This window comes from Trichechus manatus, unplaced genomic scaffold (genome assembly GCF_000243295.1).
Source record: "Trichechus manatus latirostris isolate Lorelei unplaced genomic scaffold, TriManLat1.0 scaffold00123, whole genome shotgun sequence".
Classification (NCBI taxonomy): domain Eukaryota; kingdom Metazoa; phylum Chordata; class Mammalia; order Sirenia; family Trichechidae; genus Trichechus; species Trichechus manatus.
In genome coordinates this window covers 7,897,817-7,910,172 of record NW_004444059.1, presented here as the reverse complement: position 1 = coordinate 7,910,172, position 12,356 = coordinate 7,897,817, and the positions used below count along the sequence as shown (strand labels likewise).

Genomic DNA, 12,356 nt, shown 5'->3' with positions numbered 1-12,356 from the left:
AGGGAGTTTGGATGTGTCTATGGGGCTTCCATGACCTTTTCTTGTACAGGTTGTGCTAGTTTCCCCTGTATTGTGTACTGTCTCACCCTTCACCCTTAAGCCATCAGTTTTAAAGATAAAGTTGAAGTTCTAGATTTCTCCTTTTTTCTCTTTCTCTGTGTGCCTAACACTGGATTAGATTGTACTGCTGCATTCTTTACTGAAATCTTACTATGTTGAAATTGTATGAAGTTTATTTGCCAGACGTATAACTATATCAAGCCAAGTTTTATTTATACCAGGGCTTTCCTAACTTTGACATACAAGTTTTTCCTTCAAGTATTCATTTCTTTTTTTATGAATTGGAAAATGTTTTTACAAATAATATGTATTTTACTTATGCATTTGTCAGTAACAGTAATTCTAGTTAGACAGTCCTTTGTCAAATTAAAATTGAGCATTTAGGTCAAAATGACTTGGAATAGTATCCCATTTTTATCACCTAATTAGCTATCACTATTGCAAGTCAGATGCCTTACATGTGGTGTGGCTTCTAACTCTCTCAACAATCCTATAATATGTACTGTTATAATTATTATCCCCTTTATAGATGAGAAAACTGAGGACCCAAGAGAATAAATTAATACATCTAGAGTCACACGATTATGTATCCTGGGCTTTTCTTCACTTGGCTATAATGCCTTTCACTGAACCTCATGGACCTCAGTTTCCAATGCTATAAAATGGGGTAAATACTACAGTCATAGGTTTGCTGAGAAGATAATGTATGTGGACGTTCCTAGTGCCGGAGCTGACACTTCATTAAAGTGTAAATGCTCACTTTTTTTTAAATTTAAAATGTAAATTTGTGTTCAGTTAACAGTGGAAGAGGCCTTACATATTATCTAGTTCAAATGCCCACTCAAATGTAAGCCATCTTCCTCCTTCCCCATAAACATAGTCACCACCTGAACATGTCCAGCACAGGGAAGCTTATGCCTTCATGAGGTGGCTCCTTCCTTCAAAAATCTTTTTTCAGCCAACTGAGATCTTTCTTTGGAGGTGTTGGTGCAATTCCACTTCCTCTATTCTGAAGACATCTTTTTTATTAGATAATAGAAATGCCAAAGACATTCTATCAAAACCATTTGAAAATATATTATTGGCATCAGAAAAATGAACACTAGTAAGCAAAATGAAAATATTGCACAAGAAACCAATAAACAGTAACTAGCCTTTGTTCTGAAATGTGCTCATTCTACATATAAATCACATTTTTGCCAAGTGAATTTGAGCCATTGGCTCCATTTTACAGTGTATATATGCAAATGAAAAGTTCAGGATTGTGTTAATTTTGGTTAATTGTGAAATTAAAATCCCATTATTTTCTAGACAGGACATCTAAAAAATAGTATAATATTAGAGTATAATAGTATAATAAAATAATAGTATATGTATAAACAGTCAATTATTTCATTTTTATTATTTCCTAGATATAATTATAGATTTCTGACCAATAAAGTAGCCTGTATTTGAAGAATGGGAATTATTTATAGCTTTTTACCACACTTTTAAAAGACAAGGAAGGCTGTAATTTATACTTTGATTAGCAAATGTCATCATTTCTAATTATAACATGGTTAAAATACAAACATAATTGTATTTTAAGGATAAATAATTTCTGCAACTAATGAGGTTATTTTGTACACTTCAATTTCAGACTTGTATATAGGTTCAAAAGAAATGCGTTTACATACATACTTCTCAAATGAACTAGCAGAAAGTATTAACTTATTTTTACGCAAATAACACCCTCCTTGTTCTAGGTTTGTTCGCCAACAGTGCCCTCCCTCGCTAGGTATTTTTTTAAGTGCGATATGCATTTTTTTTTTTTTTTACAGCAACACGTGCTCTTACAAAAGTACCTCCAGGTGGCAGGAGGCATGGTCGGCAAACTAGAGCATGCATTATTTGCATAAAAATACTGTACATTGGCATGTTCTAGGACAGATAATAACTATTTTTGTCAAGTAAGTTTATATTCCTGTCAAACTGCCTTATAAATGGCTTATAATAAGTTTGAAATCATGTAAACAGAAATAAAGTAGGAAATAAATGATAAAAATTATTGTAGCAGATACTTCCAGGGATTAGTTATGTATTTTAAAGGGAAATCTTAGATGGTGTTTTTTTAATTTTTTCCCCTTTTTTGGTCAATCTAGGAAACCCTGGTGGCGTAGTGGTTAAGTGCTATGGCTGCTATCCAAAAGGTTGGCAGGTCGAATCCATCAGGTGCTCCTTGGAAACTACATGGGGCAGTTCTCCTCTGTCCTATAAGGGTGCTATGAGTTGGAATCGACTCCCCGGGAATGAGTTTTTTTTTGGTTTTCGTCAATGTGAGACTATTTCAGGCAACGAACTAAGTCTCTGATTTGCTTTTGACATCATTGACTAGATCTGCATGTGTTTCTTGCATATTCTAAGACTGATCAAAGTGTAAGATTAGTGATACACTCCTCCCTTAAGTAACATTTGAAAATATGATGCTCAGCCCACCCCAACAGTTACAGAGTCAATTGCAAAGAATTTTTCACAACTGAAGAGTTTGAATCATGACTAAATATTACACAACTTGCATGTTTGCAGATTCGGTACTGGGCTGCCCATGACAAAGAAGCAGCTGCACACAGAGTTCAAGTCACCAGCCAAGAGTACTCAACCAGGCTAGAGAACCTGGTGCCAGACACCCAGTACTTTGTGGAGGTCAGGGCCTGCAACAGTGCAGGGTGTGGTCCACCCAGTGACGTGATTGAAACCTTCACCAAGAAAGCACGTGAGTCTCAACATTTTGATTTTAGACTTGTCAAAAAATTATAATTGATTCAATCATGATGGAGATACATTTGAGAGAAATTTACTACCTAGCAGTGTTACCTCATTAGGTTTACAATTATAACCTTTTGGGTAACACAGATTTTTTTTATTTTTTACTTGGTTGGTTATTGTAAATAAGGAAAACTGTGGAAAATTCCTTCATACATTTAATATTCCCTTATAGAAGTAAGTTTACAGAACTCCCCTTTGTAAGTACAACCTCTGAAATTTTGTGCCATCAGAAAATTGTCTCCATTCTATCTTTATTAATTTAAACATTATTTTCATAGGATTGCATGGGAAAATTAGAATCCTGATCATTTATCTATGCTTTGATTCATAAACCATCAGCATTCCACAATGCAAATGCCACTTAAAAGTCATACCATTAGGTTTACTCTTTTACTGCCCTATATTCTCATTGTCCATATAACAAGACCACATACCGTGATCAGGTTTTTCTGGACATTCTAATTTCTCTGGTCCCACTTTGATCTCTCCTTCTTCTTGAACCCAAGTTAAAGAAATAAAAGAGGAGAATTTGTATGCAAGAATCTATAGACTTTTAGAAGAATTTGAAGACATGATTTTCATTAGGGTTTTAGAACTTATGATATGCATTTGGGGAAAAAGAAACTTAATGAGATAACAGTACATAGTGATAGGAGCCAGACTTTGATGTTAGACATGGGTTTGAAATCTGCCTCCGGCACTTACTAAATATGTGACATTAGATAAAATACCTCTCCTTTCTAAATTTCAGTTCTCTAATCTTTAAAAGGAGCATTCAGTCCTTTCTTCATTTTTTCATTTATTCATTCACTTATTCATTCAATCAAAGGTGTGCTATGTGCCCAGCACTGTTCTAGGTATTGAGAATACAGAAGGGATCAAGTCAGACCCAGATCCTCTTCTCATGGGGTTTACCACTTAGTGGAAAAAGGCAGAAATAAAAAAGGAGACAAATAAATAAGCCTGGCCACATCAGATGACAGGGAATTAAAGTAAATAAAGCAGATGATACAATAGAAAGTGACTTGGGTGAGCGCTGAATCCAGTTGAGTGGTCAGGAAAGACCTTTTTGAGAAGATGACATTTGAGCTAGGATATGAATGATAAGAAGGACTCACTATGTGATGACTGGGGGGAGGACTGCCCCAGGCAGAGAGAATAACTAGTGCAGAAGCTTTCAGGTAGGAAGAACTTGATATGTTTTAGGTGGGGTCATGGCATAGTGAAATGAAGAGGAAGAAGTATGCAGAGGCCAAAATATGTAGAGCCTTTAAGGTCATGGTAAGGAGTTGGGGTTTTTTGTTTGTTTATTTTCCCTGAGTGTGATAAGCCATTAGAAGATCCTAAGGCAAAGTGTGATATTTAATTTTTTTTTAATCATTCTTGATTCTGTGTGGACAATGGATAGTGGTGGGACAAGAGTGAAAGCAGAAAGGGAATTAGGACTCTATTTTAGTAATCGAGGAGAGAGGTGATGGTGGCCAGCACTAGGTGATAGTAATGGAAACAGAGAAGTGGAAAATTTTCTGCAGGCAGAGTTGACAACTTGCTGCTAATTTGGATGTAGGAGTTTAGGAGAATGGAAGACTGAATATTATTAGATTTTCATTTGAGAAGATGGGGATTTGGTGGTGCCATTTGCTAAACATGGGAGAGACTCATGGAGCAATAGATTTAGGGATAATGACAAATGTTCCCTCTTGATTGTATTACATTTGAGAAGCCCTTTAGACATTAGAGACAGGCAGTTGGACACATATGTTCCCAGGTTAAAAGAGAGGTTAGGGTTTGCGATAAAATTGTGAGTATTTAAAGCCATTGGCACAGATGTAAGTACTTAGGGAAGATGCATTCATAGAAAAGAGAAGGGTACTCAGGATCAAGCCCTAAATCCTCCCAGCATTTAGAAGTTTAGTGAAGGACATGAAGCCAGCAAAGGCTAGGTAATAAGCAGGAGCAGCCAGTGAGGTAGGAGAAGAACCCAGATATTTTGATATTATGATTTTAAGGAAGAGCGATAGTCAAGAAGGGAGGAAGGTTAACTCTGGAATGCTACAAAGATGTTCAGTTTCAAAAGAATAAAAGTGGCCATTTGATTTGGCCAAATGGAGGTGATTGGTAACCTTGCACATAGAAATTTTGGAAGTGTGGTGGGGAAAGAAACCCAAAAGGAGCATGATGAGAAGAGAATAAAAGATAGTTATATTATCTACTTCACAGGGCCATTGAGTGCCTTAAAGGAGCTCCTAGAGGTAAAAGTGCTTAGCACGGTGCCTGGCATATAGTAAGCACTCATCAGTGATAGCTGTTGTTACTGTGGTGATGACTGTTGTGGTGGTGGTGGTTGTCATCATCATTATCATCAGCATGATAATTGTAACTCCTGATGCAATGAAGTTTGCAGAACTTAGCTTGGATACGGTGACCGTCGATTGCATATTGTTGCTTTTCACAGCTCCTAGCCAGCCTCCAAGAATCATCAGTTCAGTAAGGTCTGGTTCACGCTACATAATCACCTGGGATCATGTCGTTGCACTATCAAATGAATCAACAGTGACAGGATATAAGGTATATAAAAGATTATTAGATTATTCTCCACACAGGCTTCATTGTTACAAAGGATGATTGATGTTTTGCTGTTTTGGCAAAGCCTGTTCAGCTGCTTCTGCTAACTGTATAGCTGAATCAGAAGGCAGAGTACCATGATAAGTTTTGAAATAAGAAAATATTTTCAGGAAAATGCTGTGTCAAGTAAACAAGACCAATAGAATAACTGCTCTAAATGACAGAATTGTTAGCATACTCAGTGCTTAAGATAGAGACTCCTTTTTTGTTTGGCAATGATTAGGGTGTATTGCACTGCACACAGTGAACTCTTTGATGTATTGAGTTACCTTGTATAAATGAATAAAAATGAGAAAAGATCATTTCCATATATTCTCTATGTCACACACATAGCATTCGTCATTGGATATTAAGTTTTAGGAATAATGTGTTAAAAAAAAGAAACCTTAAAATTATGAGACCATTTCTTTAGACTACTTCGAACTATTCAAAGAGCCCTCGTTTTATACCTTTTGATTAAAAAGACAAAATCTTTCCCTTTATTTTGAGTCATCTCAGATAATAAAATTCAGATGCTTAAAGTACATCATCTTGGATCACCCTAAAAAATATAACGAAAACAATTTCTATGAAGTAAAAATAAGAAAATTTCTCATTATTATTAAATACAGCTTCTTAAGACTATTAAAGAAGTGATCATTTTTATCTGGTTTTAGCGTTAGGGCATTGGCTCATTATTGCAACTTTATTAAGTATACATATTTTGGGACTTTGTAAGGTACTCTATAGACCTGATGGCCAACATGATGGCAAGCTGTATTCAACTCATAAACACTCGATAGAAGTCCCAATCCCCAGGGATGGAGAGTATGTTGTAGAGGTTCGCGCACACAGTGATGGAGGAGATGGAGTGGTGTCTCAAGTCAAAATTTCAGGTAAGCCAGTCATTTTAGACACATTTCAGTTAAGTACCTATAAGTTTCTTAGCCATATGGATTCCCAAGAGTGAAGGTAGGATTGATATTCATACCAATACCATTTCCCTAAGTAGCCTGGAAGTGTCAAGAATACCCTGAAACTTGATATGTCTTCCCTTATGAGTCATAAAAACAAATATGCAACATACCACATACCTGTTGATTATTATCTGGACTTCAGACACAATTAACATGCCATAATGAGTTAGAACAGTATACAATACTAGATGATTATGTAATAATATCCAAACTTCTCTTATATCAAAAGGAAATTCACTGTGCTATGTTTAATACTCTTCTAACACTCTGTTCTTTTCCTGCATATACTAATGCAGTAATAAGATAGAAATACAGTAGATTATAGCTCCTTTACTGTCTTCTTCCTTGTCGCAGCCTACCCCTTTTGTGCAAACTGTATTTCTGACAGCTTTGATTAATTAGAAGTAAATATTTGAGAGAGTGATTTTTTCACGGTTTTTTGGATTTGTAGCACTCTATTATTTGTCTAAATTTTGATACTTTTTCTCACCCTGGATGTGTGATTTTAATGATATTAAATTAAATTGATGTTGATTTGAGAACTTTATGAGAGTATGAAATACTAGAAAATGCTAAATAAAAAATGAGCATAATTGATTTAGAAGAAAATTCGGTGATTTGCTTTATCAAAATAGATGAAATTTATATATATATATACACACACGCATACACATATATATTGTATTAGAAAATCCTTTAACACAATGTCAGAGTATTAATAACTTAAAATGCTAGATTCACCTAATGCTGTATTTTTGTGAAATTTACCAAAATCATATAACCACTGCTTAAAAATCAAAATGTAATATCTAGAACATTGAAAAGTTTGTTTTTTAGTTTAAACATTCTTATATTGTCTTTGTAGAAAATTAGGAAATTACAAAAATAAGAAAGGAAAAGAAAATACTGAATTACATTGCAAATTCTCCAAAATGTCAATTGATATTGTTTCATTGAATTTACTTCTAGTCATTTTATATACATATATAATTTGACATGTTTTCACTTCTACTAAATATATCATGTTATATCCTACTTTTATCAATTATGTTACATAGTGAAAATTTCCCATGTCATTCAAAATTTTGTAAATTTCACTTAGTTATATATAATATTCTCTCAGATGTACAAAATTTATTTACCCATTCCGTTTCTTCTATCATAACTAATGCTATTTTGAATACATTTTTATAAATTAATGTGTCTGCAGATTAAATTTAAATGAGACAAAATGTTTTAATAAATTTTTTATATATATAGCCAAATTGCTTTTTAGAAATACTTATTAATTTATATTTCTATTATCATTGTATATGAGTGCTTTTCTCACTGTACCCACTCCAACATTATTATCTTCCTTTTTAGTCTTTGCTAATTTAATAGGGAGAATGGCATCTTTTTATTTTTGAAACATTTTTAGAATACTGAATTTTGAGAAAAGACATCTTCAATAGTTTTACACACTTAGAAGGACTGTTTCACAAAAAGAAATTAGAGGTAAACGTGGATATTATTTGGGGGATGGTAAGGTGGAAAAAGGAGCCCTGTTGCAGTTGTTAAGAGATTGGCTGCTAACCAATTGGTCAGCAGTTTGAATCCACCAAGCTACTCCTTGGAAACCCTATAGGGCAGTTCTACTCTGTCCTATGGGGCTGCTATGAGTTTTCTTGTCTTCAGTCAACTGATCATAAGGAATTCTCCATGAGGCCATAGGTGCAGACGAGGAGATAGAAGTAATGTGACAGGAGTGGAGACATGGACATTTGGACCACTTCCTCATGCAACTTACTTGTGCCTTCAGGTCCTGCTCAGGCCTGACCTCATATATAGCACTTCCATTTAATGATAAAGTGCTGCTATGCACATCTAACTTTATGACTCTGTGGGTCAGACAACACCCAGTTCACGATGGGCAGCTTAGGTCACATGGTGACTTGATGTCCCATGGTTAAGCATTCAGTCTCTACGAAGGCCCAGTAACAAGCCAAAAGCTGTTTCTCAAAAGGAGAGTAGTTATCTGCAGAGGATGGCAGGGCTTTGCTGCAAAATCCTAAGGGTCTGCGCTGTGATTCACCAAGAGGGGCCTGCCAAATACTCCAAATAGCATCTCTTTCTGTCACTGACACTTCAAGCACCATTGGATCAGCCAGATCATATGGCCAAAGTGGCAAAGCGGCTTGCACAGCAGCCTGAACCTGTTGCAGAGCCTTCTCTTGTTCTGGTCCCCACTCAAAACTAGCAGATTTTCAAGTCACTTGATAAATAGGCCAGAGTAGCACACCCAAATGAGGAATACGTCACCTCCAACATCCAAAGAGGCCCACCAGGTGTTGTGCCTCCGTTTTGGTTGTGGGAGAAGCCAGATGCAATATCTCATCCTTCACTTTAGAAGGAATATCTCACATGCCCCACACCACTGGAACCCTAGAAATTTCACTGATGTAGAAGGCGCCTGTATTTTTGTAGGATTAATTTCCCATCCTCTAGCATACAAATATTTTACCAATAAGTCCAGAATCATTGACACTTCTTCCTTACAAGGTCCAATCAGCATAATGTCATCAATATAATGGACCAGCGTGACATCTTATGGAAGGGAAAGACGATCAGGGTCCTTGCGGACTAAATTATGACATAGGGCTGGAGAGTTGATGTAGCTCTGAGGTATGCAGCTGAAGGTGTATTGCTGGCCTTGCCAGCTGAAGGTGAACTACTTCTGATGGTCCTTCAAAACAGGTATGAGGAAAAAGACATTAGCTGCATACCAGCTAACAGGAGACATATTAATTTGCTCAAGCAATGAAATAACACCTGGAACAGCAGCTGCAATTGGAGTCACCACATGGTTAAGTTTTCAATAATCCACTGTCATTCTCCAAGATCCATCTGTTTTTTTGAACAGGCCAAATAGGTAAGTTGAATGGGGATGTGGTGGGAATCACCATCCCTGTATCCTTCAAGACCTTGATGGTGACAGTAATCTCTGAAATCCCTCCTGGAGTGTGGGATTGCTTTTGGTTTACTATTTTCCTAGGTAGAGGCAGTTCTAATGGCTTCCACTTGGCTTTCCTACCATAATAGCCTTTACTCCATTTGTCAGGGATCCAATGTGGGGGTTCTGCCAGTTGCTGAGTGTATAAATTCCAATTATACATTCTGGAACTGGGGAAACCACTACAGGATGGGTTCAGGGACCCACTGGACCTACTGTGAGACAGACATGAGCGAAGACTCCATTAATAACCTGACCTCCATATGCCTCCACTCTGACTGGTGGGCCACAGTGATGTTTTGGGTCTCCTGGAATTAGTATCAGTTCAGAGCCATTATCCAGGATTCCCCGAAAAGTCTGCTTATTTCCTTTTACCCAATGAACACTCTTGTAAAAGGCTTTAGGTCCTTTTAGGGAAGGCTAGGGGGAAATATTAATAGTATAAATGTTTGGCAGTATGTTAGAGTCTTTCCTCAAGGGGATCTGGCCTTCCTTCATTCAAGGGGTTGTGGGTCTTTAAACTCACTCAAGTCTGGGAACTGATTGAGGGGCTGTGACTCTCTTTTCTGGTGATTCGAGTTAGACTGCTGTTCACTTGACCTAGAATTCATCCACTTGTACAGATCAAGTAAATATTTAGTAGATTTTCTATCTGTTTCACTCCTGGGGATACCAGGACTAAGTAGCCAATGCCATGAGTCCATGCGAGTCAGACTATTCTGATTACTGCTTTAACTCCGCTGTCCAATACTGTAACCATGCCTACTTTGTCTTTGTCGATTGAGTGCAGCCACTTGGCCCCTACTACCATGGGGTCCTGTCAGCCCCATTGTAACTAGGTGTCTTAGTTCAGTTAGGGCAGCTCCCACTGTCAAATGTGACTTACATAAAATGGCAATCACAGCTGTCTTCAAGGATGCTGGGGCTCCCTTTACAAATTTGTTCCTCACAATTGTGGTAAAAGGTGTGTTCTCTGGGCACTCTATGTGTGGGTCTATAGGTCTAACCTGATAAATCCACTCTAGCAGGCCAGTTTCCCTAAGCCTTTGGATACCTTCTTCTATAGTATACCAAGACAGATCTGGTACTTCAGCTTGATTTAGCATAGGCCACCATGTAATCCATGCTTCAGTGACCCAACCAAATAAACTATTAGATTCTTTCCTAACTTCTTGAGCTGAAACATTGAATGAAGAATCTGTGCTTAGTGGGCCTATAGCAATAAATTCAGACTGATCCATGTTTAAGTTCCTTGCACCATTATCCCAAGCCCTTAATGGCCATTCCCACATGTATTCCGCAGGTTTCTGTCTGTACATATTAGAAAAGTCAAATAGTTCTTTTGGAGTGTAGTGTACCTCCTCTTGGGTCACACTTTGTACTTGACCTTTTGGGCCTCACTGGGACTTAAGTCTAGTTATAGGTCTAGAGGCCAAAATCAATAGTGGGGAAGTGTTTTGAAAACATACAGCATTGTCTTATAAAGCATCTGCCTCAGGTGATGCCCCAGGCAATGACTAAAACAAAGGCTCTTTAGACACAGCTGGTTTAATCTCATTAGATGGGAGTGGAAGGGCTGATGGTTTTACTGGGAGAGTGGTTTATCAGAGAAACATGGAGTAATCTCTTCATATGGGCGTGAGAGGGCTGGTTCTGTTGGCAAGAGTGATTCAGCGGAATTTAGGCTCAATGTCTCCAGCTTCCTGATTATATGTCCATGTGTCCCCATCCCAAGTTCCAGGATTCCATTTCTTCCCAGTCGATGCCCTCACTTTAACTTCAGACAGGTCTTGAGGTTGGCAATTGATTCGGCATTGTAATTCAACCACTCTTAAAATAAGAATCTGGGTTTGGTTTTTGGCAGTATCAGGTCCGTTACTACAAGAAATAAGGCTTTCTTTCAAAGAACAAGTGAAAACTTTCAGGTCATTTATGCAGCACTTGAGCTTTGACTCCGAAGCATTGAGCGCATCTCTTTCTTTCATCAGGTTGTCTAGTGAAAGTAGGACCAATGAACCAGCTTCCTCATACTTCTCATTATGACAAAAATTTTAGAAAGTTATCACATATGCTATCACCCAAAGCTGGCCTTTCACTAACACCTGATCTATTGGTGATGATATTTTGTGTATTTGTATTGCCACCCTATGCCATAGATTAGCAGTGCCCTCTTTACTACTAGAAGCTGAGCCATCAACATCTTTAAGACTAATCAGACTTGAGAACCAATTTAGAAAACTCATCCTTACAATTTGTTTCTCTAGAACCACTCTCGGTATCAAATGTCTTCGGCTTGGTTCTCCAGAGAAGCAAAACCAGTAAAGTGTATAAATATATGTATATAGGGAGATTTGTATCAAGGAAATGGCTCACTCAGTTGTAGAGGCTGGAATGTCCCAAGTCCGTGGGTCAGAATAGAGGCTTCTCCTGATTCGGGTAGCTGCAGGGGCTGGCAAACCTAAGATTGGCAGGTCAGAAAGCAGGGCGCTTGCTCACAGGCTGCAAAGATTGATGAATCCTAAGATTGGCAATCAAGATCGCAGGTAAGCTGCTAGCTCAAGTCCCAAGAACCAGAGGTTAGTTGAACAGGAGCCAGCTGCAGGATCCAGCTCGGAGCAAAAAGCCCCCAAGTCTTGCCAGAATGTCCACTTACATTCAATGCAGGCCACATGCCCAAGGAAACTTCCTTTCAACTGATTGTCTACTCACAGCAGATCCCTTCATGGGGGTGATCACACATCAAATCTCAACAGGGAAGTGATCAAACCATTATACAACTAAGAATCATGGCACACAATCTTTTTTTTAACACTTTATTTATTTTTTTATATTTTATTGTACTTCAGGTGAAGGCTTACAGAACAAATAGTTTCTCATGAAACAGTAGTACACGTTGTTTTATGACATTGGTTAACAAC

The 12,356-nt window shown here is 37.6% G+C and overlaps 1 protein-coding gene across 2 annotated transcripts in view; it reads left to right on the top strand.

Annotated features, from left to right (window-relative positions):
• Positions 1-12,356, top strand: part of CNTN1 (contactin 1) — a 262,164-nt gene that overhangs the window by 208,637 nt on the left and 41,171 nt on the right. For both annotated transcript variants that reach the window (XM_004384584.2, XM_004384585.2), the window contains 3 exons: positions 2,626-2,812; positions 5,321-5,433; positions 6,209-6,365. In XM_004384584.2, coding sequence (XP_004384641.1) covers positions 2,626-2,812; positions 5,321-5,433; positions 6,209-6,365 — 457 coding nt within the window. The remainder of the gene's footprint in view (positions 1-2,625; positions 2,813-5,320; positions 5,434-6,208; positions 6,366-12,356) is intronic.